This window comes from Taeniopygia guttata, chromosome Z (assembly GCF_048771995.1).
Source record: "Taeniopygia guttata chromosome Z, bTaeGut7.mat, whole genome shotgun sequence".
In the NCBI taxonomy this organism is placed as follows: domain Eukaryota; kingdom Metazoa; phylum Chordata; class Aves; order Passeriformes; family Estrildidae; genus Taeniopygia; species Taeniopygia guttata.
Genome location: NC_133063.1, coordinates 67,498,880 through 67,526,297, shown reverse-complemented (window position 1 = coordinate 67,526,297; position 27,418 = coordinate 67,498,880). Strand labels below are relative to the sequence as shown.

The 27,418-nt window shown below is 40.7% G+C and overlaps 1 protein-coding gene across 1 annotated transcript in view; it reads left to right on the top strand.

Annotated features, from left to right (window-relative positions):
• The window catches only part of MAP1B (microtubule associated protein 1B), a 72,513-nt gene extending 52,173 nt beyond the window's left edge, over positions 1-20,340 (top strand). Inside the window, exons 5-7 of the mRNA XM_012577742.5 lie at positions 5,028-11,574; positions 13,693-13,931; positions 15,712-20,340. Coding sequence (XP_012433196.5) covers positions 5,028-11,574; positions 13,693-13,931; positions 15,712-15,867 — 6,942 coding nt within the window. The 3' untranslated portion in view covers positions 15,868-20,340. The remainder of the gene's footprint in view (positions 1-5,027; positions 11,575-13,692; positions 13,932-15,711) is intronic.
• The last annotated feature ends 7,078 nt before the right edge of the window (positions 20,341-27,418 follow it).

The window sequence follows — 27,418 nt, the reverse complement described above, 5'->3', positions numbered from 1 at the left end:
GAGCAGCCGACTTACTGTTTGTCTTCACTAGCTGTGACACCTTTAAAACTCAAGCATTCCCCAACAGATGTCTCTCAATGCTTAAAAAGGTTTATTCAGGTTTACAGGTATATTTCTTTGCTCACACAGTGGTTTTGAATTTGGAGAAGAGAAGGTGTGGCTACATCTTTGTGTTGCTGTCTATCCCTAATGTCACCATTTGGAATTCAAATCCATTGATAATTTTTTTCTGAGGCATGATTGAATTTGCTATTCCTAACAGATATAATCTGTGCCTGGTATAAACTTCCTTTAATTTTTCATTAGCCTGGGCTTCCTGTGGCTTAACACTGTCTGCATTATGCATGCCAACTTTAAGGAGCAAAAAAGTCAGAATTTAGAAGTATGAAGCAGAAATCCAAATATGGTATAATATAAACTGAAGAGGACTCACCCCAAACCTTGACACAGTATATTCATTAGCCCAATATGTTGTCTTAGAATTTTTATCTAGACAGAAAATTGGCACTTTATGAGAAACAGTCTGTATTCCTGTTTTATTTCCTTGTTCATGCAACAGACTTGGATTTATTTATTCAGAGAAAATTATTTTTTGTTACATTTAGCTCTCCCTAATAATGTGTTTTCAACCCCGTCAGAGGTCAGAGACATATCTCAAGGAGTACTCTTGAGAATCTAAATCCATTTCAAAGCTGTCATCCATGCTGCCCCTCTTTTCTTAATTCTGCAATAAACAACAGTAATGGTTCCCCTATTGTCCTTATCTTTCAACTTTTCCAGCCTTTTCTCAATTTTTTTCTTTCTGCTTTGTTTTTTATTTGCAGTCATTCAGATAGGGCCATATTTGACATATGGGTGAGATTTATTTATACTCCTGTCAAATGGTTTAGATAGTAACAATGATACATGAAGGTAGAAAATATTTATTTTGGGCTTTATTTATCTCTTAGTTGGACTGGTATTTTTAAAACAGCCACTGCATCTTTATTGAGTTCTATGTTTGGGAAATGCTAAAAAATAAGTTACATAACACAAAGAAAAAAGTGAGACCTACACACAAAGAGGCCCAAAGAGATCCAACACAATCGAACATCATTAATCTTTTATATATTCATTTCTTCTATTGATACAGCTTGTGGTCCAAGAATTCCCAGTTATTCAGCCGTAGTGTTATCTATATCATCCTTATGAAAAATGTTCTTCATTCTTGAACTGACAACTGAATCTAGGTTATGGTATTTTGCATGATGATGTGCTGGCAGATTTTCCACTGACATTTTATATCTGAATTACTTCTTTATAGAAGTTTAGTGGTCTCTTTGTTAAAGGCAAATAGAACAGAAATAAGCTACATTTAACTGAAATGTCAGCTAAAAAAAGTCAACTGAAAGTATCTGTGGGACTGAGATAAGGTAAAATATGTCATACTTTTTCATGTTTGTCTACTTATCTGGGATCATCAAATACTGTTTTCTAGTTCAAAACCCTGGAATAAAAAATTGGTCTTTGTACTGTGGCATCAAATTTGTATTTTCTGTGCCTTTATTGCAGCAGTTGGTTTTGGTACTAGAATGTTAAGTAATATTTAAATACTCAAAATTAATAGAATTACTCTAGATTTCAAATTTTGTGGTCCATGAATTTTAAATCAAACTAGTGACAAGGGCATTTTTAACCCTATTTTTTTTTTCCTTGATCTTTCTTTGGCTCTAAACCTTGGAATCTCAGAAGTACAAAACTTAGAAGAATAGATTCATAGAATCGTTAAGGTTGGAAAAGACAAATTCACAGAATTGTTTGGGTAGGAAAAGGCCTCAAAGATCATGAAGTCCAGCTCTTACCCAACACTTCCAAATTCAACACACTAAACTATACCCCCAAGCACCACCACATCTACAGACCAAAAATACCTGCAGGGATGGTGACTCAACCACTTCTTTGGGCAGCCTGGTTCAGTGTCTGACAGCCCATTTGGAGAAGAAATTTTCCCTCTTACCCAATCTGAACTTCCTCCAGTGCAATTTGAGACCATTTCTTGTCATCCTGTCATTTGTTATTTTGAGAACAGACCAAGCCCCAGCCTGGCTACACTCTCCTTTCAGGCATTTGCAGAGAGCAATAAGCCTCCTTTTTTCCAAGCTAAACAACCTCAGCTCACTCAGCCACTCCTTGTGAGACTCTGTTGCCTTTCTCTCAACATGCTCAAGCTCATCAGTGTCTTCCTTTGAGAGAGGAGCCCAAAAACTTACAGTTATGTCCATTTCTGAAATATTAACTCATTTCTTAATCACAAAATCACAGAATCATTAAGGTTAGAAGGGATGTCTGGAGATTATCCAGTCCAAGTCCCCTGCCAGGGCAGGGTCACACAGAGCAGTTGACGCAGAAACACATCCAAGTGCATTTTGAATGTCTCCAGCAAGGGAGACCTCACAGCATCCCCGAACAGCCTGTTCCAGTGCTCTGCCATCCTCAGCATAAAGTTCTTCCTTATTTTGAAGTGGAACTCATGTTTTAGCTTATGGCCATTACTCCTTGTCTTGTCACTGGCTGCCACAGTCTGGCACCATCCTCTTGACACCTGCCTTTGAGATATATAATATGTATTGACAAGAACGCCTCTCAGACTTCTCTGGACTAAATAGACCCAGCTCCCATGTTCTCAGCTCCTAAGAAAGGTGTTTCAGTCCCTTCTTCATATCTGTGGCTTCTGCTGGACCCTCTGTAGATCTTTGTCTTTCATGATCTGTGGAGACCAGAATTGAAAACAGCACTCCAGGTGTGGTCTCACTAAGGCTGAGTAGAGATCATCTCCCTCAACCGTCTGGCTGCACTCTTCCTGACTGAAGAAATGGTGTTGGATGTCCAGGAATTATATGCCCTAGGGATGCAATTTACCATCTTGGCCACGGGGACACCTTGCTGGCGAATAGTAAACTTGTCATCCACCAAGACTCTCAGGTCATTCTCTGTAGAGGTGCTTCCCAGCAGTTCAACCCCCAGTCTGTGACTGGTACTTGGGGTATACCTCCCAAGGTGCAGAACTCTCTATTTGCCTTTGTTGAACTTCATTCTCTACACCCAGTTCTCCAGCCTTTTGAGGGCATGCTGAATGGCAGCCCAGCCTTCAGGTGTATCACCCACTCCCCAGCAAACTTGCTCAGGGTGCATTCCATCCCTTCATTCAGGTTGTCAATGAACAGTTTGAATATGACTGGATTCTCCTCAGCCGATCTGAATCTGAGCTCTGCCATTCAACCAGTCCTTGATCCACCTCATTGTCCATTCATCTAACCCACATCTCCTGAACTTACTTATGAGGGTGTTATGGGAAATGGTGTCCAAATCCTTGCTGAAGTGAAGACAGACAACATCCACTGCTCTCCCCTCACTGACCTGTCCTGCTCTGCCATCATAGGAGGCTGTCAGATTGGTCACCATGATTTCCCCTTGGGGAATCATTGCTGACTGCTCCTGATGACTTTATTTTCTTTTATTTGCTTGGTGATGATCTCCAGAATGATCTATTTCATCACCTTTCAAGGAGTGGAAGTGAGGCTGACTGGCCAGTAGTTTCTGGGTCCTTTTTCTTCCCATTTTTGAATACAGGAGTAACACTGACTCCTCCAGTCATCAGTCATCATCCATCTCTCTTTTTCCCCATAATTTTTCAAAGTGTCTTTGCAACATCTGCCAGCTATCTCAGCACGTGTGGGTGCTTCTCATCAGGACCCATAGATTTATGGATGTTATGTCTGCCTAGGTGATCTCTAATGCACCCCCTACAACAAAGAAAACTCTTCCTTTTCTCCAGCCTCCCTTATCGCCAAGATCTGAGGGCTGGCCTCAGCAGTAATGACTGAGGCAAAGAAGGCGTTCAGTTATTCCATCTTCTCTAAGTCTTCCATGACCAGGATACCAATCTGATTTATCAGTGACCCTACATTTTGCTTATTCTTCCTTTGGCTGCTGATGTACTTGCAGAAGTCCTTCTTGCTGTCTTTGCTGGCCCTTACCAGACTCAAATCTAGGTGGGCCTTGACCTTGCTTGTTACATCCCTGCATATTCTGACAATGTTCCTATAGTTCTACCATGTGGTCTGTGCCTTTTTCCACATTCCATAAATTTCTTCCTTCCATTTGAGATTTACTAGAAGCTCCCTGCTTATCCATGCAGGTCTCCTGATCCCTTTGACTGATTTGTTGCTCATGGGAATACACTGGTCTTGAGCTTGAAGGACGGATGATTGAATACTGACCAACTCTCTTGGAGCCCCATATTTTACAGAATCCTAAACCATGGAATTCTTCCAAGTAGTCTTCGAAGAGGTTTAAGTTCAGGATTCTATTCCTGCTTGCTGCTTTGCTTCTTCACAAGATTCTGAGTTCCACCATCTCATGATCGCTGTTCTGAAAAACTCTCCTGTAGCCAATCTTGATAAATCCAAGGGCAATACTGACTTTTCAGGGGTAGCCCACAGAGAGACCTGCACAGTGGTGTTGTGGAATATATCCCATGAGAGAAACAGAAAGGATGGCAACTACCCCTGGGAGGATCTGGCCTCCTGGGTGTTGCAGTTGTTCTCTGCCTGTTAAGAGGTTGTACTTTGTCCTTTAGATACTTGGCTGTCTCTTCTGGATGGACTGGACCAGCTGGGAGACTCATGAGTCCATGGTGGACATACAGTGGCAGCTGAGGCTGCCCTATCCCCACAGTCCTCATACCCTCTCAGTATAATAGTACCATCCTTCTGTAAAGTACAGAGGAGGGAAGGGGGAACCTTGTGTCCTGTTGTCTTTTAGGCAGTAGTGACCAGAAATAAGATCCTGCTTTGTATTTTAAAAAAATAAGACAGTAAAATAATTGTGATGCCAGATTACTTTAGCATCTAGAATGGGGACTCACCAGTGCAAAACCAAATGAAAAAGCTTTTATCTATCTGATCAGGAAATATGTGTTGACATTAATTGTCATTTAAAAAATTAATTTGTGTGCATCTTCTTGTGTTTTTGTTTTATAACCCTAGATTGGTGAATTGTTGAGCACCACACACCCTGCCAACAAAGCCAGCCTAACTCTTTTCTGCCCCGAGGAAGGGGACTGGAAAAACTCCAACCTTGACAGACACAACCTTCAAGACTTCATTAACATTAAACTCAACTCAGCTTCCATATTGCCTGAGATGGAAGGACTCTCTGAATTCACAGAGTATCTGTCAGAATCAGTAGAAGTGCCATCACCTTTTGACATTTTGGAACCTCCAACCTCAGGAGGTTTCTTGAAGCTCTCCAAACCCTGCTGTTACATTTTCCCAGGAGGAAGAGGGGACTCTGCATTGTTCGCAGTGAATGGATTCAATATGCTTATCAATGGAGGATCCGAAAGAAAATCTTGTTTTTGGAAACTTATCCGGCACTTGGACAGGGTAGATTCCATTCTGCTCACTCACATCGGAGATGACAATCTGCCAGGAATCAATAGCATGCTTCAGCGTAAGATAGCTGAACTAGAAGAGGAACAGTCTCAAGGGTCTACTACCAACAGTGACTGGATGAAAAATCTGATCTCACCTGATTTAGGAGTTGTGTTCCTTAATGTACCTGAGAACCTGAAGAACCTGGATCCTAACTTTAGAGTAAAAAGGAGTGTAGAAGAAGCTTGTTTTACTCTCCAGTATTTAAATAAGTTGTCTATGAAACCGGAACCTCTCTTCAGAAATACAGGAAATACCATTGACCCTATCATTTTATTTCAGAAAATGGGAGTTGGCAAACTTGAGATGTATGTGCTTAATCCTGTCAAAAATAGCAAAGAGATGCAATATTTTATGCAGCAGTGGAGTGGTACTAACAAAGATAAAGCTGAATTCCTGCTACCAAATGGCCAAGAGCTAGACATTCCATTGTCCTATTTCACCTCTGTCTCATCCCTGATTGTGTGGCATCCAGCTAATCCTGCAGAAAAAATAATCCGAGTTCTCTTTCCTGGAAACAGTACCCAGTATAATATTCTAGAGGGACTAGAAAAACTCAAACACTTGGACTTCCTTAAACAACCAATGGTTACACAAAAAGACCTAACTGGGAACATTGCTAGTCCAGCTGTGAAACAAGCGAAATTGAAACAACGAACAGATAGCAAGGAGAGTCTGAAGCCTGCTGCAAAGACACCACCAAATAAGCCTGTCAGAAAGGAATCTAAAGAAGAAACACCAGAGCCTGTGAAGCCTAGTCCAGTACCAGAAAAGCCTCAGAAGCTGGAAAGCAAAGAAAAAGTTCCAGTTAAAAAAGAAAAACCAACAAAAGTAGAGACCAAACCAATAGTGGTGGAAAAAGATATAGCAAGTAAGGAAGAGCAACTAGTAAAATCTGAAGTTCCTGAAAAACAAAGTACAGATGTAAAACCGAAAATGTCAAAGGAGAAGACAGTGAAAAAGGAAGTCAAAGCAAAACCCGAAGAAAAGAAAGAGGACAAAGAAAAACCAAAGAAAGAGGTTTCTAAAAGAGAAGAGAAAACCACCATCAAAAAAGAGGAAAAACCAAAAAAAGAAGAGATCAAGAAAGAAGTTAAGAAAGAGGTGAAAAAAGAAGAGAAGAAGGAAACTAAGAAGGAAATAAAGAAAGAAGCTTCAACAAAAGAAGTTAAAAAAGAAGCTAAAAAAGAAGAGAAGAAGGAAATCAAGAAGGAAGACAAAGAAGCCAAAAAGGACATCAAGAAGGTTCCTAAAGAAACAAAGAAGACAGCTACTCCTTCAAATGAAGCAAAAAAAACAGCAGCAAAGCCTAAACCACAAAAGAAGGAGGAGCCTGCTAAAAAAGAAGCAATACCTGCTGGAAAGCCAAAGGAAAAAGGAAAAGTAAAAAGCGTGAAAAAGGACCTCAAAGTCAGTGGAGCACAAGCTGCCCTTGCAGCTGTTGGAGCTGCAACTGTAGCAGCTGCAGAAATTACAGCTGGTGGAAAGGAGCTTGAAGCAGAGAGATCCCTTATGTCTTCACCAGAGGATTTAACAAAGGATTTTGAGGAATTAAAAGCTGAAGAAGTAGAAACAATAAAAGAAACAAAATCTCAAGTTGCACTTATAAAGGATGATCTGAAACTCACTGGTACAGTACAAAAAGACACCTTTGAAGTACAAAAAGAAAAACTGGATAATGAAGGACCTGCTGAGTCATCTGATGAAGGCATAACTACCACGGAAGCTGAGGGTGAGTGTGAACAGACACCTGAAGAATTGGAACCTGTGGAAAAACACAAAGTTGATGACAATGAAAAGTTTGAAGATGAGGGAACTGGCTTGGAAGAATCATCTGAAGCAGATTATGAGGAAAAGGCAGAGACAGAAGAAGCTGAAGAACGAGATGAAAACGAAGTAGAAAAAACACAACTGGAGGCCACAAAATCATATATGGAAGAACCAAGAAAAATTCCAGGTGGCTCAGAAAAACTAATGACTCGAGTAGATACTAACATAAAAGATGAAAAGTATATTGAAAAGGCAGATTATGAGACATCCGATGAACGAGCTGAAGAAGACAGGGAAGAAGCAATAGAAAAGGCAGAAACTGAAGAGACTGAAGAAGATGAGGAAGACAAAGCAGAAGACATTAGAGATGAAGAGGAAACTGAAAAAACGGAAGCTGAAGAAGATTACGTGATGGCTGTGGTAGACAAAGCTGCAGAATCTGGTGAAGCTGAGGATAAGTATGGCTTACTCATAATTACACCAACTAAACGCTCAGAGTCTCAGTCTCCAGTGATTGAACCAGCTTCTTCTATCCATGATGAGACACTGCCTGGTGGTTCAGAAAGTGAAGCCACTGTTTCTGATGAAGAAAATAGAGAAGATCAACCTGAGGAATTCACTGCTACTTCAGGTTACACACAGTCCACCATTGAAATATCCAGTGAACCAACTCCCATGGATGAAATGTCAACACCCCGAGATGTCATGAGTGATGAAACTAACAATGAGGAAAGTGAGTCACCCTCTCAGGAGTATGTGAACATTACCAAGTATGAGACATCACTGTACTCTCAAGAGTTCAGCAGAGCTAAACTTTCTCCACTTCCAGATGCTTTTAATGGGTTATCTGAGGGATCCAAAACAGAGGCCACAGAAGGTAAGGATTATAATGCCTCAGCTTCCACCATCTCACCACCCTCTTCATTAGAAGAAGACAAATTCTGTAAATCTGCATTCCAAGATGTATACCGGCAAAGAGAAAGTGAAATCCAAGCCACTGACAAATTAGAAATCAAAGAACCATATCAAGAAGATGGTGGAAAACATAGTTCAGCCAAGAGTCCAGCTGACAGTTTGTCCCCTCCATCACCTGCTGCCAAAACACCACTGAGTGAACGCAGTGTGAATTTTTCGCTCACTCCCAATGAGATCAAGGTTCCTTCTGAGTCTGTCCCCACTGCTAAATTGCCTGATGTACACCAAGAAGTTGCCGAAGAGCACTGTGCAAGCCCTGAAGATAAAACATTAGAAGTAGCATCTCCATCACAGTCTGCTGCTGGTAGTGCTGGTCACACACCTTACTATCAGTCTCCCACTGATGAAAAGTCCAGTCAGCTTCCCTCTGAAACCAGTGAAAAATCTACAGAAGCTCCTGTTAGCTTTGAGTTCAGTGAAGTCAAAGATGAGTTTGCAAAATGCAGAATAAGCCCTATGGATGAGCCCGTACCAGATTCAGAATCTCCTATTGAAAAGGTTCTCTCGCCTCTGCGGAGTCCTCCACTGATAGGTTCAGAGACCACCTATGATACATTTTTGAGTGCTGATTTAAAGTCTCCCACAAGAGATTATGGAAGTCCTTCTGAGGGGAAACCTGAAAAAGACAAATCACCTGTTCAGATGAGCCCAGCTTCTGAAGCAAGCTCTGTGGGCCTCTTCCAAGAGAAACAAGATGAAAAAAGCATGGAATTTATGGTAATTAAGGAAGGCTTCAGCCTGGAAAGGAAAATGGAGGATACAGAGCCCAGCAGCTCCCAGTCTTCACTGGTCTTGGATGAGCGGAAGTTAGCAGGTGATCTCTCACCAACTCAAATAGATATCAGTCAGTTTGGTTCTTTAAAAGAAGATACCAAAATGTCAATTTCTGAAGGCACTGTCTCTGACAAGTCTGCAACTCCTGTTGATGAGGTTGTTGCAGAAGACACCTATTCCCATATAGAAGGAGTAGCTTCTGTCTCTACAGCATCTGTTGCCACTAGTTCATTTCCAGAACCAACTACTGATGATGTATCTCCTTCTTTGCATGCTGAGGTTGGTTCTCCACACTCTACTGAAGTTGATGATTCCCTTTCAGTGTCAGTTGTACAAACACCAACAACTTTTCAGGAAACAGAAATGTCTCCATCTAAAGAAGAGTGCCCAAGACCTATGTCAATTTCTCCACCAGATTTCTCACCTAAAACTGCAAAATCAAGAACACCAGTGCTTGATCATAGATCTCCTGAGCAGTCAGCTATGTCAGTAGAATATGGTCGGGAGTCACCTGAGCAGTCTTTAGCAATGGATTTTAGTAGGCAGTCTCCAGAATATCCTGCTGTAGGCACTAGTGTACACCATATATCTGAAAACGGTCCCACAGAAGTAGATTATAGCCCTTCTGATATACAAGAGTCTCCTTTTGCACAGAAGATTTCACCTGTGGAACAGTCATCTTACTCTCAAGAGAAAGATATTTCAGAAATTATTTCAGTTTCTCAAATTGAAGCTTCATCTTCAACTTCATCAGCTCATACACCTTCCCAGGTAGCTTCACCACTGCCAGAAGAAACTTTTTCAGGTGGTGTTCCACCCAGAGAGATGTCACTGCATTCTTCTTTTACCTCAGAAAAAGTACAGAGCCTGGGAGAAAAGCTGTCACCAAAATCTGACCTGTCTCCACTAACTCCAAGGGAATCTTCTCCCCTGTATTCTCCTACTTTTCCAGATTCACCTCCTGCAATCACAGAAGCATTGTCAGCTAGTCACACACCTTTGTTGTCACAGCGAGTGTCTTCTGTCAAAGCCTTTGGTTATCAGGAACCCCTGTCAAAGCACAGTCCAGAGCCTTTACTCAGCCCAGATAAAGAAGATTCAGAGAAAAGCAGCAGGTCACCAGAAGAACTTAGTTATTCATATGAGGCCAGAGAGAAAACTACAAGGTCACCAGAGAGTATCAGCTATTCCTATGAGGCAGTTGGAAAATCTACTAGATCACCTCAAGGCATGGATTATTCCTATGAGACAAGCAGAAAAACTACCAGGTCTCCTGAGACCACAGATTATTCCTATGAGATAACCAGGAACACTACTAGGTCACCCGAGGGTACAGAGTATTCATATGAGACAATTGCAAAAAATATGAGGTCATCTGAGGTCACAGGTTATTCTTATCAGCTAACAGGGAAAACCACCAGGTCACCAGGGGCCACAGATTATTCTTATGAGACAGCTGGGAAAACTGCCAAATCACCTGAAGCCACAGATTATTCCTATGAGTTAACTGGGAAAGCTACCAGATCACCTGATACTATGGATTATTCCTATGAGGCAACAAGGAAAACCTCTAAGTCACCAGAAGCTGTTGGCTACTGCTATGAGACAACTGGGAGAACCACCAGGTCATCAGAAGCCATGACTTACTCTTATGACAAAACTGGGAAAGCCTCCAGTTCACCTGAAGCCACAGATTACTCATTTGACACAACTGAGAGAGCTACCACTGGGAGGTCACCTGAAGCTACCAGCTATTCTTACGAAGCAAGTGCACATTTTACTCCAAGTAAATCATTAGCAGAATCCCGTCAAGATGTTGACTTATGCCTCGTGTCCTCTTGTGAATATAAGCATCCCAAGACTGAACTGTCACCTTCATTTATCAACCCAAATCCACTTGAGTGGTTTGCAAGTGAAGAACAGTCTCAAGATCAAGAGAAGCCACTAACTCAGCCTGGGGGAGCTCAGCCTCCTTCTGGGGGAAAGCAGCAAGGGCGGCAGTGTGATGAAACTCCTCCCACATCTGTGAGCGAGTCTGTCCCATCTCAGACCGATTCGGATGTTCCTCCAGAGACTGAGGAATGCCCTTCAATCACTGCAGATGCTAACATTGACTCAGAAGATGAGTCGGAAACCATTCCAACGGACAAGACAATTACGTACAAACACATTGACCCACCACCTGTCCCAATGCAGGATCGCAGCCCTTCCCCCAGGCACCCTGATGTTACCATGGTTGATCCAGAGGCTCTGCCAGTTGAACAGAATTTAGGCAAACCTTTGAAGAAGGACCTCAAAGAAAAGACAAAAACAAAAAAGCAGGGTACAAAGACCAAGTCATCTTCTCCTGTTAAAAAAAGTGATGGTAAACCAAAACAAGTGGCTTCACCAAAGCCAGCTACAAAAGAATCTTTAGACAAAATTTCCAGAACAGCTTCTCCAAAAAAGAAGGAATCTGTGGAGAAGACAACCAAAAATATCTCTAATCCAGAGGTAAAGTCTCGAGTGGAAGAGAAAGATAAGGATACCAAGAATGCAGCAAATACAACAACATCCAAGTCAGCAAAGACTGCAACCACAGGTAAAGACAAGTATCAATGCCCTGGTGTTATGATTTTCTTAGTTGTTGCAGTGTTGTTAGTTTGCCGTTATATCAGCTGAGAGTGTGGCTTGTGGCATATCCTCAAAGAAAGTTCAGGTTTTAAATGTAGGTAAGTGCTACATTTAAATGTCTGAGTGTCACTGGTTTTACTTCTATAATCTGAGAAACTTTTGTCAGTTTGCCCAGAGAGTACATAAAATAGAAACAATTTAATACAAGATGGCAAAACAGTTAGCCACCTAATAGAATTGAAAGTACCACTTTTGTAGGTGAAGTAAAATCAGTAGCAAGGTGAACCCTTTTATTCATTGTGAGAAATAAGTAGATAAAATTGTCTTTAACATAAAGTAATGCAATTTAATATTGTGGGAGGCAAAGTCACTATCTCTCTTTGGATGTTCTTATTACTTTGCTGGGTTGATTTTAAAAGCAGCATTTAAAAGGATTTAACATTAGTAAAAGCATTTTGAGTGAAGTAAGCATGTACATCACATAATCCGGTCTTATGCCGTCACTGATGACTAAACATACAGAAAGTTAATGTAATTTTGAATGTCTGTTACACATTCCAAGTAGCAAAAAATTGTGCATTAGATTACTGAAGGAGGTATTGCGCTAATCTGTTGTTTCCAGCAGACCTTGTTAGAGACTGTTTGGGGGATGCTTTGATTTTTCTGCTGTAAGGACTGATATTCTGTTGAAGGCTTCTTTACAAGGAACAGTTCTAGGATTCAGCACAAACAAACCAGCATTCAGCTGTCCTTAGGTTCTCTGGTTTTGGTAGTGCACTGTTGCTTTCTCACACCATCATTTGCATCTCTCTGTTAGAAGATACATTTCAAAGCAGCAATGTAGTTCATGCTGTGTATTTCTGCAGCACTTCAGCTCTATATTGAAGTCATTAGGCACACTTCTCAGGTGTGTGCTGGAATAATTTGTAATGATGTAAAATTGTAAAAATATAGCAACAAGTATCTTAATCAGTGTTGGTATGCACAATTATGAAAGACCATCAGAGTTTTTTTTTTTTTAATCATCAAAGATGATAAAATATTTTGTAACAAAACCAATAGCAAAACCTCTCTAAATCAGAAAATCTTATCACTTCATTTGGCATTTTGCCCTGTGGTGAGTGTCAGAACATGCTAGACAACTGTAAGGAAGTTTTCTGGCCTTGCAATGTTTGACCCTAAATTGATCATATTGCTCAGATAATTGCTTACCAAGCTTAATCAACATGAGAAAGCTAATAAACCATAAACATTGATCATCTGGGTAAAATTACTGGCTGAAGCCCGATTTTTAGTTTGTGCCATGATTTTAGAGCAAAAGATGTGATTTTTTTTTTTTGTGTAATAGTTTTCATGTGCTTACATGTTGCATTACATTTTGACTGAAGCTCTTTTTCTTGGAACAAGTTCTGTATGTACTATTTACAGCAGCAAAGAAATGCTTCACCCCACTTTTTGTGATAAGTGGCTAATTCCTGTATGCAAATAGGGATACAGAGGCAGACAAATACTCACCTCTGTTCACTGAATTGCTTTGCAACTTCCTCCTTCCAAGTTCCTTCTTGACCCTCTTTGTGCTCACATGTAGTAGCTTCCTGATGCATCTGTAAGGCAGCCTGAGCACATCAATTGCTGTCATGTCTTGCTATGTACCTCAGATTTCAGGACAGCTTCAAATTTTCATGGCTTCCTGTGTGATACTAGATTTTATAATCAGACATACCCTAGATTTTCAAAAAGCTGCACTTCTTCATTAGGAAAATAATAGCACCATATACCAAATGGTAATTCAGTAATCAGAGCCCTGCATAGTAATTGTTGGATAATAGTAGTATATTACTGGAAAAGGTTCAACCAAGTTTTGTTATGTGGCAGTGATTTTTTATTGTATTATATAGTTCCAGTTTCAGGTTTTTCCTCCTATTACAATCATAATTGGGGTACAACAAAGCTGTAACATGTCATAATATGTAGGAGGGTAATTCCATAATTGGTCACATCTCACCTCAGTGGTACTAAAAGTAATTAATAAATGCATGCTTTTAACCAGCCTGTCATATATTCTTTTGTTGTTTGGTTTCCAAAGGACCTGGGAATACTAAGGTGGCAAAATCTACAGCAGTGCCTCCAGGACCTCCAGTGTATTTGGATCTGGTGTACATTCCCAACCACAGCAATAGCAAGAATGTTGATGTTGAATTTTTCAAGAGGGTGCGGTCATCCTACTATGTGGTGAGCGGGAATGATGCCGCGGCCGAGGAGCCAAGTAGGGCTGTTCTGGACTCCCTGCTGGAGGGCAAGGCACAGTGGGAGAGTAACATGCAGGTAGGCTCTTCATTTCTGTCTCAACCTGGAAATCTAACCTTTCTCAGCTATGAGGAGCTGGAGCACTTCTGGCACGGATGGTGGCTGCCAGAGAATGGGACCCTATCTTGGTTTCAAAGACAGGTGTCTGCCAAGGAAGGCAGAAACCTCCTTTGGAATGGAGAATATAGTGAGAGAAAAGAGGACTTGCACCCAACCCAACACCTTTAAGTCAGACCAATTCTCCCAGTATCTCTGTCCTTCCAGACAAACCACCAGGTAAAAGGACAGAGTAGCTAGCTGCACTCTTCGCCTGAGGTGTGGCAACTTATTTTGCCTCTCTTAAGTACTCCATCCTTATTGTCTCCTACCAACACACATGGGAGAAAATTCCTTGAGGGAAACAAACAAAAGGTAGAATCCTAAACTCCAGCAGGCCCCCACGCTGGGAACCAGTGAAAGCATTGATGATGTGTGAACCACAGAGCTGCACTGCACTCCATTCAGACCAGTTCCTGGTTTTTAAAACAGTTGAGAGCTGGCTTATAGGGCCAGCTGGCTGTCTCATAATTTTACTACACCACATATATAATCTGAGTTTGGCATTGTTGCAGTTTTAAGTAGAGAAAAAATGTTTCACACTTTATAAAGTAATTACATGCATTTGGAAACTTCATGTGCCTTTCCGTTATGATGAATAAGTGAACAAAATATTTCTTTGTAATTTGAAGAGTTATCAGTGCAGATTACAACCTTATAACTTCTCTTGAAAACTGCACTGTCTCAGCACTTTGGGAAACAAGCCTCACTCTTCAACATTTTTAAAAGTTTACTAAGGGATAAAAGGGACAGTAAACAGCAACAGGTGCATAGCCATAGCTAGAGGGACACCAGCTAATCATACCAAGTCTTCTTAAATACTTTTTCATTGCATTAGTCAAATACATATTCATAAATATTAAACGTATTGAAACATTTCTTTAGACTTCTTTATATGTTCCGGGGATTCTTTAGCTTGGTCCAACCCCTGACCCATCTTTTTAGAATAAGTGCAGTAATAATGGATGTGATTTTGAGAGTTATGTCTCACTTCTGTGGTTTCAGCAGGCAATTGTTATAGTCAAAGGATCAGTGGCAGGGGTCTTTACAGCTGTTCTTCAAATGTTATCTGACCATGCAGACCGTTTTAGCTATTTCCACAAGTATTTTAAATCGACATCTGCTATTTCACAAATTCATCTGTTATTCTCACTTCTGTCAGTTAGTTACAAAAATAAAGGCATTAGTTATTATTCCACAATTACAGTCACTTTTGCAATAGTTAACACATAGCATCCACTTTAATATTTTGCGAAAGCCTAAACTATAATTTATGTTTATCACAATAAAATATTCAAGTTACACAGGGACTAAGGCCCTGGCCATAAAAAGCTGACAAATTAGACTATATTAAATGCACTTAAAAGTGATTACAAATTGTACTATATCAAAATAACAGAGATTAATAATAATTTGCAAAAGCCAATACATAATAGCAAAAGCCAACAACTACATAGTTATTTATAACAGGACCTTACAAAACCAACATTTTATTTTCATAAACCTTATTTTCAGTCATTATGCCTTACCTACATGTTGATTTCTTTTTATCAACCCATTTATTCAAGTTTTTATTGCATAAAAATCCACTCTTTGGAAAAGAGTGTTGGATGGGGCTTCTTGAAAAGACATTTTGCTGTTTCTGTGGTCCATTCACCTGTTTCTGTGGTCCATTCAATAGGACTTTTATTTTGTGTTGCAGGTGACTTTAATCCCGACCCATGACTCAGAAGTGATGAGGGAATGGTACCAAGAGACCCATGAGAAACAGCAGGATCTCAACATCATGGTTTTGGCAAGCAGCAGCACTGTTGTTATGCAAGATGAATCTTTTCCTGCATGCAAGATTGAACTGTAAGAACAAGACCGTGCATCACAAGATTAAACTTTGTTTCCAGAAATTCTTCAGTTTGAAAACACCTTTCCTGAAAATTCAAGTCATCTATTTTAACTGCTCAACTATATACCTGCCAAATGCTATACTATGTAACAGTGATGCAAGTCACTAATATTTTTCAGTCTTTGTTGGTTGCTAAGGGAAATAACAGTCTTCCCATAGTAGAGTACAAATTACTGCGAAAATACAGATCCGGTTGCATCAACATTTTGAAACCATGCACTAGCAACCCCAATTGACTTTTGCCAGGTAGAGGCATTTGCCCTCTAAAGAAACACAAAGAGAGAAAGAGAGAGATGGGTAGGAGGAGAAAGTAGTAAATATTAGGTCTGCATTAGTCTCATGGCAATAGATGTATCGCTTACTACAGTCTGCTTATGTTCTCACATGAGAAGAAAATTTTAAATTTTTATCAATATGAGCTATCACTATGGGGATCCTTTTTTTAAAGAATTAAGTTAGCTCAAACATAAAAAAATAAAAAAAAAAGAGAACATGGCTAGGAAGGGATGTATGACCTAATCACTCATCAGCAGCTTTTCACTTTAATTTGAGCTCTGCATACGGACACACCGTAACAATCACAGGCCAAATATGCATGTAGCCTGCACCCCATCCAGAAGTGTAAAACCTTTCTTAGAACATGCAGAATTATTGATCTAAGGCATGCTTCCAGCAAAAGCCCACTCACTCCAGCCAGAATTGACCAGTCCACATGCTTGAACACCCATGTCCACTGTCGATTAACTGAAGCAAAATACCAAAGCAGTCAGGAGTACATACAGTAGACAATTTGCCTTAGAAAGTGACTTGAATGTACAAAGAAACTTGATGCACTTATTTTTAAATGCTGAGACAGCAAATTTATAAAACATCTGTGTAGGATCATAGTTACACCAGTAAAGAAGTGTGAGTGTGCATGTGTGGTATTAGGAATTATCTGACTGGTCAAATGGTTTGGTACTCTGAATTACATATATTAGTTAGGTGAACACTTCATAGATGCACCTGGACAGCTCAACAAGGCAAGATGAGCTTTTTTTTGAAGGCTCCTTTCATACTGTGGAAGCAAGATTGAAGTGGTGTCCAGTATCAGAGTTACAAAACTTAGTGAAACATTCAGATTGATTGACAAGGTTACCTGTGAGCCTGTACAGTATTCAGCCTTCCTTTGTCTTACCTGATTTTATTTGTTTAATTTAAGAGTGAACATGGGAACAAATGTACAGAAGCCTTTCTTTTTAGTGCTGCATGAACTTTTAATACATGATTTGTAACAAACACTTTCATTTACAGGTAAATGCAAAGAAAAATTTTTCAGGTGAAGGCATTCTTTTTAGTAGTTTTGTAAGATAAATGAGTAGTGTTGTTTAAGATTCTAGTGAGAATGGATATTGAGGTAAAATTTATTGAAAAGAGTCAACTGTCAATAACTTTTTCAGGAGACAGGTATGGAAAGATACTCTCATAAAATTATTCTGTTGATGATGACAGAAAATGGGATTTGAGAAGTTTATTGCCCAATACTTAAAAGGTTGTAACCTACATTCTTAATCCTTACAAAATCTTGAAAAAGGATAGAACAAGCAATAAGCTAAAGTAAGTCCCTTCTCTTCCCTTTTTCCTTCCCTTCTCTTCCCCTTTGTTTTCTTCTTTCCTCTATTCTTTCTTTTCATCCTTCTCTTTCCTTTACTCCTCTCTCCTCCTCTCATTTCCTCTTTTTTTACTCTTTCACTTCCTTTCCTCTTCCTTTCCTTGCCTCCTCCTTTACTATAGTTTTTTCTTCCTTTCCTTTCCTTCTTTATGTCTCCCTTGTTTTCCTTCTCTAGACGGCTTGCAGAGGAGCAGCACCACTGCTCTGTGATTTAAGACAGTTTGGATTTTTTAGTCTCAGAAATTTTACCCCAGTTTAAAAGATCTTGTTGCATTGCAGAAGGTCTGCAAATCTGAATTTGAGAAGGTGTAAAGGCCTACAGCACACACTTATGTGCTGGTTGTATGAATCACCATTATGGCTGGCATTAAGTTTTACAATGTAGTGAATTATGACCTCATTTTATTTTCTCTACTTATAATTTATTTCAATTTTACATTGTTAGGATGTTTTTGTTTAATAGGTGTATGTTTGCACTCCTAATTTTTATGAGGGTTTTTTAATACTGGTTTAGGGTCTTGTAAATGTGGGCTTCTCATGCCCATTTAATGCTGTGAATTACTCTTGTCAGTGGTTGGGGTTTGGATTTATTTTTAATGTCTTCTCTTTTTTTAGGTTTCTCTAGCAATGCTGTTTTATTTATTGCTATACCTTTTAAGTAGTTAAGAATAACTCAGAGTGACTATGGCACAAAAGGCAGATGGAAATGTATTGTGAAAACAAGCATGTTTGCTGGGCTCATGTCATTCACTTAAGAATGCTTTTGTAATACATATTCTACAAAGATATGTGGTATCTTTGCAGACTATGTTGTATCATTTTGCAGATATGTTCTGCAAAATTTTTGGCAGAACAGTTGTACTGTTTCTACAATTCTTTCTGATTTGTCTATTTTATTATATAGGTCAGAATTCAAACCTTTTGAGTGGGTGGGAACAGATTTCCTGATTTTCTGACAGCACCTGATATGGTTTGTATCTCTGCTTTGGTAGAAAATTGTTTTAAGTACAGGAGTGTTTTTTTGTGACTAATCTCACTTATGCCACTCACTCCTGTGAATCAGGAGCAATTTTACTACTGTCAGGGAAGTTACAGTCATCTGATCCTACTGTAAATTAAATTGGAATCAAGCCTTAAATATGCCCAAGCAAGTTTATGATGGCTGAAGCATTTGTTTTACTTCTGAAATAATAATGATAACTAGACAGTTACATGTGCATTTGCTTTTTTTGCTGCTACAAGAATATTAAAACCCTGGTCTGGCTGTTCTGAGGTATTGTAATGCCTGTTCCATCCACTCCCTTCCAAATGGCAATGGCACCTAGATTCAACACAGCAATGAGCTCCTCCATTGGCTCCTCTTGCCCTTAATGACTTTCCTGCCTGTGGATCTAATCTACCTGTGCTAATCCTAGTACTACACAACTAGTTTAGTGTAAGTCATCAAAATGTACTATGTACATTAACGATGAGTGCTGTTGATCAGCATAGATTTCTAGGAGCATGGTTTGTTATTGATTACTCTAATTGTAAAGATTCAATACCTGAGTGCAAAAAACACTCCATTTCAATGATGGTATTACCCATAACAGCATTCCCAGTCATGATCTTTATGCTATTAATATAATGCTTCATATAATTCAATGAAGAATTAACTTTGGGGATCCCATCCCACACTTGAACTTGGATAGGGCCTCTCTTGCATGCCTTTTCAAAGTCCTGTGGTGGGCCTGACTCATTGACCTCTATTTTCACCTCATCTTTCATAGAAATCATTTTTGATTTTTTTTTTTTACTTATTTTACATACTGTGGTGAATGGAGATAACTGTGTATATGAATGTTGGGGTTTTTTTAATTGTCTATGATAGCTTATGCATTTTAGGAGAGTTCTGGTACTCTTTTACTAAGATTTAATAAATTTGTTAATTGAATTTTCAATCCCTCCCAACACAAGCAAATGAGTTCCAAAGAGCACTTGCTGTGCATTTGGAGCATTTCTGTCATGCGCTTCTCTTTGTTCATCTGTCGCCAGAGGTTCTTGCTCAGTAATGATGTTTTTGAGAGAAATAGTAATTTTCTTGGTCTGGATTTACTAGAATATGAAAAAATATAATGTTTACACTTGAAAGAAAAGCTTTCATCTTTTCACTTAATTGAACAAAACACTAAAATCAACTAGGGGTAAGCATTTCTTAGAATATTATTCACCGGGTATAAAAATGTTTGCTATTTAAAATTTAAAAAAAAAAAAAGAAAAAAACTCATTTGTTGTGACTTTACAAAAAAAAAATCCTTAAAAAGAAGTGTAGCTAAATAAAACAATGGCATAAAATATAGAAAGAAACAAATTTAAGGAGCAGCTTCTCTCTACTAGGCTAACTAAGAGCTCCAGAAGGCAGGAGCTACCTCTTCAAGACTGGGCTGTAATCTCATTGTAAAAGACAAAATCTGAAATATGCTTTCACGCATTTGCATGCAGCCATTATCTTCCAAACTATGGAAAGAAGTCTTGTGGCTGGCTGAGAAGCACCTCACACACCTCCTCTCTCTTGTTCTGAATGGTGTTTGTGTCAGTCTGCAGCTGTGTATGGTATTATGTCTTATAATCCTGCATCACTTCTATTCTATCCAGTCATATCTAATGTAGAAAATTAGTTTCCAGTGAAAGTAATATGTAGTGCTTTTATGATATTTGTGTGCAATATCCCCTCTTCCATTGAGGATATTTGATGTAAAGGAATCAAACTCAGTTCCACAATAAAATACAAAAGTGGTAAAGTGGTGTTGACATGTTTCTTGTCTTTGTGTATGTATGTATTTTTAAGTTCTCCCTTTCTCTTAGTCATGATTACCTAGACTATGGGGTTTTTTTCTGAAGATCAGTGATTATTTGAATGCCAGACAAACCCCAATCTCTCTTTAGAAGTTGGAAAATAAATGTGGAAGGATACTTTTATCTTGTGGTGTGAAACATTACCATGATGTACCATGACATGGCTTCTCTTTGTTGTTCTCATTCCTGTATTCCTCAGCAGAATGAGAAAACACCTCATTTTCAGTAAGTACACAGTCACAGATGATGCCAAATAAAGTTACATCAAACTGAGCCCACCATGAGGTCTTTTCCAAAGTGGTAACAGTTCAAAAAGAGTGTGTAGCTTGTCTCCAGTAGTCATGGACCCTTCCTGACCATTACTGCCCATTCATCTTGGTTAGAGTGGACAGAGCATGTGGGGAAGCTGAGCCCTCAATTCACTTTTTTACTCTGTAAATGTTAGAATTCCTCTGCTGCTGTTGGGGGGGTGCTGTAACATCAGGCTTTCTGCCTTTGTAGTTGCTTTCTGCTGCAATGCCTGCAGTACTGAGATGCAGCAGTCAATGGTGATTGCATGAAGGCAGGTAAAGGCTGCAGCAGCAAAACGCAAGGGGTGCTCACTCCCAGGAGAAGCAGAGGTCCTGTGGGATTTCCTTCACCCTCAAACAGCGGTTTTCTTTTGCAGGCCCTTATTCATCTCCAAAGTCCAAGGGTTTATTTCTAGCTTCTTATGACTATAAGAAATGCTGTACTTGGCTTGAGCATGGTGAAATAGGGAAAAATGATGACTAGATGAGGGCAGACAAGTGCTGCAAATCTTATATCCTAAGTATAATTCTGCATATGTGTACATCAAGGTTTTCTAAGCTTTGTGGTAGAGTAACTGATGCTACTTAAAATACATTACAATGATTCTGCAAAGGAGACTAGATCAAGCTTCAATCCCAGTCATTTACTTGCAGCTACATAGCAAAGTTCTGGATTTGCATAGGTGTAACGGGCCAGGTCTGCCTGGTGTGTGGTGTTTGGCTTGCTGCTTCTAGATGCCACATGAAAGCTCCTTTCTTCAACATAGCTTAACAAATTAAATCAGCTTATGAGCTATTATTTCACTTTCCATGGGAGAATGATGGTTCATCAGGTCTTTTCAGTCTACCAAAAATGGAGGATCTATCTTGTGGCATCCTGGACCAGTAGACTATTAACTCTTGATTTTTAGTGTTCTGTGGATGGGAGGAAATTTTAGCCTTTCATTGATCCCAGTGTCTTGGTTTTAGAAGACAGGTGTCTGCTAAGGAAGGCAGGAGCCTCCCTTGGAATGGAAAATGTAAATCGTCTCCCTCTGAACTATTATGATTTTGAAATTAAGGGGTTCTCAGGCAAAGATATGGGAGCAGGAATAACAGTTCTTTACTAGGAATTTTTTTTTTTAAAGTGCAGTAATGCAAAACAGCAGTGACAGAATCAGAATATGACCTGACACCCTGTGGGTCAGGGTACTGGTAGCAGTCCCATTAAATGTTGGCTGCAGTCTTCCTGCAGTGACAGATGTGGTTCTGTTGAAGCAGTGATGCTATAGAAGGGTGGAGTTTTCATCTGAAGGTCCAGTGGTGGTGTAGATGGGCCTGGTCTTCTGGAAATCCAGTGGAAAAGGTTGCTCTGGTGTTCCAAGTCTCAGATTATATCCAGGTAGAAATGCTTGGCTCTTCCTTCTGGGTGGAGCATCTCACAATGGGGTGATGTAATTTTATCAATCTTGCAGTGAGACTCAATGGCTCATTAACCGAAGATACTCCCCAGAGGGAGGATAGGTTGTGGAAGAGATAAAGAAAACTGCCTCACCTGGTTTTAACAGGTGGCCCAATTAACAGAAGACAACAGCCCCACCTCTAACAGATGGAAATAGAATATACACTCTGGCCACATCTTGCATTTGCAACCTAAGACACCCAGGATGTGGCAAAAAAGAGGTGTTGAAGGGTTTCTGATTAACAGCTACAGTGGCATGCCACAGATCCAGTTTGCGCCCAATATTGCAACAAAATCACTTGGTTTTCTAAAGCATCTCTGGGCCCATAAGCATTGCCCATGTCCTTCATTCAGCAAGCAGTTTTTGACCAACGCCTGCTGTTGTAGGTCACTATTCATCTTCCACAGATGTGACTGGTCTGCACTAGCATGTACCATCCTCTTTTGTGCTGTGTGTGCCTTCTTTGGCACTGTCTCCCACAGCACACTCCAGGAAAAGCTGGCAGCCCACAGCTTGGACAGGAGCATGTGTTGCTAAGAACTGGCTGGATGGCTGGGTCCAGAGAGTGGTGGCGAATGGTGCTGCATCAGTTGTGCTCTAGTGGTGTCCCACAGGGATCAGTGTTGGGGCCCAGTTCTGTTTAGTATTTTTATGATGATCTTGATCTTGATGACGAGTCTACCATGTTCATATTTGCAGATTATACCAAGCTGGAAGCAAGTGTCAATCAGTTGGAGGGTAGGAGAAGGACCTGGACAGCCTGGATTGGTGGGCAGAAACTAACAATATGAGGTCTAACAAGACCAGGATCTGGGTGTTGCACTTTGGATGCAATAACCTCCAGGTTAGGGACAGAGTGGCTGGACAGTGGCCAGGCAGAAAGGGGCCTGGGGGTGCTGGTGACAGCAGCTGAGCATGAGCCAGCAGTGCCCAGGGGGCCAAGGGGGCCAATGGCATCCTGGTCTGTACCAGCAATAGTGTGGCCAGCAGGAGTGGGGCAGGGATTGTCCCCTGTACTCAGCACTGGTGAGGCCACATCTCAAATCCTGTGTCCAGTTCTGGGCCCTTCAATTTAGGAAGGACTTTGAGGTGCTGGAGTATGTCCAGAGAAGGTCAGTAAGGCTGGTGAAGGGTCTGGAGCTCAAGCCCTGTGAGGAGCAGCTGAGGGAGCTGAGGTTTTTTAGCCAGGAGAAGAGGAGGCTCAGGAGTGAGATGATCCCTCTCTACAACTCCCTGAAAGGAGGGTGTAGCTAGATGGGAGCTGGGCTCTTTTCCCAGGCATCCAGTGACAGGGCAAGAGGACTATGTCCTAAACTGCATCAGGGGAGGTTTAGGTTGGACATTAAAAGGCAATTCTTCACAGAAGGGGTGACTGGGCATTGGAATTCCCAGGGAAGTGGTGGAGTCACTATCCCTGGAGGTGTTCAAAAAAAGACTGGATGCCTAAAGCTAAACATATATAAGAATGCCTATATGCATTAGAGTTGCATCCTCTGTACCTGTTATGGTCCAGAAAATAATTGGGCTTTTACAAACCTCATGTTATTTTACCTCTCCTCACCTGTGTTACTTCCCCAACAGCTCAAGGTAAACTGAACCACCAAGCCAATTAAATACTTAATATGAACCCTCCTCAAGAGTGCAAGTCAGTATACTCATACAGAGTTTACAGTTTCCAAAGATGAAATTATAGTTACCCTGTGTAAGGATAAGAACAGGCTTGAAAATTTCTTTGCCCAAATCACTTAAGGGAGGAATTGTCATGATTTGTAATAGCAAGATATATTGAAAACTGAATTTTGTCCTGTGCTTGTCACTGGGGCTCTAACTCTAATGTTATTTCTGTACCTGGGGCATTTTCAATTTGGAATGGATAGAATGGACTTGAGTTCATCAGAAAATACTCTTAAACAAGAGTAGTACAACTCAGTACTATGCAATTGCTAGCTGAGTTCAGTGACAACTCTGATTTCTATGGGGTCACAAATGCAGAGTAAGAGGTACAGTTTTCTACCACATTTAGCATCTATAGTTACTTTTGAATTAACGATTTGTAACTAATTTTTGACCTATACTTCATTCTCCATGGTTTTATTCTGAGAGAGTCACTGTCACAAGTTTAGGTTGTCAGCAGTACAGCAGTAGCTTCTCTTCTACAGTTGAAAACCCTTTTCCTCATCTCAACAGTTCCTATCCTTAAATTTCTGGAAAGGTAAATTTTACTCTCTACAGATGTGCTCAAATATTCTAATATACTTCACAGGGCTGAGCTGCAGTTTGTACATAAACTGACCCAGGAACCTCAGCAAAAGTGGATGCTGTTTAGCAGACCACATCTTGCATCCATCTAAATCAGTGGTGCAACTACCTTTTGTAACTGTTGACTCCAGTTTCCTGAGGAGGCAGCAGAAGAGAGGACACCTGTGTCCCAGGCTGTCTTCTGTCTGTCTCAACAGCACAGTGATGACTGCCCAGGTCAGAAATGCCCTTCACCCAAAGCTGACACGCGTCATTGTCCTAGTCCTATAGTTTAAGGGTGACCAGAGAACCCTGGGATGGGTAGGCAAGCAGCTGGGACAGCCACTTAGGGAAGGAACAGGTGCTTGACACCATCACTGTGTGTAGGATACATTTGACCCCATCTGAAAGCATCCTGTAACCTTATCTTGGCAAGGTCAGGTGTTACCATAAATAGGGCCCATCTGTGCAAGGCTTCTGGCAACATTTATTTGAGCTCCAAGGGTATAAAATGTACTTTTCTTCTTGTGAATAATGGATGATGACCTTCAGTGGTTTGCTGGAACTGTTCTGCCAGTAACACTTAAGGGAAGAAGAGTAACATATTCGCTTGTCTCAGGAGCAGCGTATTTGGTGTCTGCCATGGGTTTGAACTGGGATGCTGCATTTTTTCTCTTAAGAGCAGCCAATTCTTTACCAACATACCAAGTAGGTTTTGTGTTTGTATTGGCCTCTGTTTCTTTTGGCTAATTTTGTTGAAGGGTCTCTCCCAGACTTAGGAAAACGTGGGAGAGCTGTTAACACTGCTTGGCATGTACAAGTTTGGCAATGCTGTACCACATACACTATCACAGTCAGGTATTATTTGGGCTGCTCATCACAGCTCAGTGACTATACAAGCCAAACTGCTTACAGCAATGGGAGATTTCCTCCTGCCTTTAGCAATAAAAACATCAGGAGAACGAGTAGGGAAATTATTCAAAAACTTGCAAGAAGAAAGATGCACTACTGTGATTTAGAAATATACTGACAAGGGAGAAACTACAAACTACAGCTTTAATCGTAATCACAGCTGTAGTCAAACGAAAACAGGATGTGAAGGAACATTTCTAGGAGAGGTGCTCCCAAAAATATGAGCTAGTGTTACTACGAAAAAAGATTTTGGTCTGTCCCCTCCAGGAAGTATTTAGCCAGTCCCACACACATATAGACACGTCTAGACAGCTGTCTGAAACAGGACAATAAGAACCAGAAATGCTTCAAAAAACTTGAGAGTATCCTCGTGAGAAAGTGCTCACTGACTTGAGTTGTGAGCTTGCATCAAACATCAAGTACCAGGGAGCAGGGCTGGATGAACCCAGAGCTTTTTGTGTTTGTGGAGCACAAAGCTATTTTTTTATATGCATATATATACACATCCACACTCTTTCCTTAACATCAGAGCTCACATTTAAGCAGCAGCAGAACAAAAGAAGCTGTATGACTTCCCTGCCCCTCCTCCTTTTAAATGTGGACAGCTGCATCACAGCAGGCGACTGTGAACACAGCAGAGCACACATGGCTGCAGGCATCTGGACAGAAAGGCTTTTGACTGCTTAGGGCCCAGTTTCACTCCTAGGTCCTGCTTCAAACTTCTTTTTTAAGAGTAATTCAGCAAGCAGGTACAAAAAACAAGTTCTGTGTGCAACATGATTTATGCAAATAATCAAGTCTTAGATTTCCTGGGGTGGGAAGGAGAAAAGAAGGTAAGTTAAGGCAAGTTAATTGACATTCTGTTGATTTTTCATGCTGTTGCATTCGGTACAGAGCTCATGTGTCTTCCTGGAATATTGGCATAGGAAGATAAGCATATGCCTGAACAGCACTGGTCTCTGAATTAGCCTGTCTCACAACTTGTCTTGCTGCTGACCTTGCTCAAAACTAGCAGGTAGAAGAGAGCACCAAAGAGGAGAGTACCTTCTTCCCCTCCCTTAAGCTTCATTTGCTAATACACATTTTGAGCGTCTTTGAGATTCAGCTGTACCCATGGTTCTCAAACCTCAGGGTGCCCAAGCACTTGGTACCCCAAGCTGCTTGCACAACTGAGATGTAGCTGCAGGGCAGAGACATGGCTAGCCTCCTTGGAGAAGGAGAACAAGTAAATGTGATGATACACAGGAGGAACTTGAAGGGAATCACAGGTGAGATCAAAAAGGAAGCAGCAATGAGGATTGCTGGAGAATTCAGGAGCATACAGATACACGTACTGGACATGTAAGGATTTGCTAGGTGTGAAAATTATTTGGCTGGACAAAACATTAGAAACTGGTTGCTTTTGAGACCACAGTGAAACCCATGGTGGGGAGGAGCAGGACAGTAGCCACTGGACCATGGAGAAATATTTAGCTGGGGCCTAAGGGGAAGAAGGTCCCTAGTGTGCAGCTTGTGCAGTTGGTCCAGCTGGTCAAAGTGGCAAATGTGGCATTTCACTCAGGGTGATACCAAGGGGACAGATAAAGGAGAGGACTTGGTTTATGTCACAAATAATCTGGATCCTCTGCTGCAGGTCTTGGGTTTGATGTCCTTCATCTGGCCCCATGAATCTCATTTGCTGCCTGCAAAGCATTTTGCAAAGAAATCCCCTTCTCCCAAGGGCAGAGCAGGATACAGGAGGGACTAAGGAAAAGGCAGAGAAAGGTTGTATCTACTGGTCTGTTTATGCTTTAAACTGTGGTCAGAAGATTCCAACCCACATGCCTGGAGTAAAACAAAGATGCAACCTATAATATTAATTAGTGGGCTACTCAGAGCTAACAAGGTTGGTTTTTTTTTCTCCTATTGCTGTAATAGTTAAGTCAAAATAAATGGTAAGGAGGGGTAGTGGTGGGGGAAGTGAAGCCATCCCTGAGACAGCAGGGACACAGCAGCTGGCAGCCTGCTGGATCTCAATTAGCATTAGCAGCCCGGTGTATTTACCAGCAGGCTGAGGGAGGGAGGGTGGAGGTGCTCACAGAAATAGGCTCCTTGTGCTGCCAAGAGGCCAACAATAACCAGAGAAATGTGTTAAATTGTAG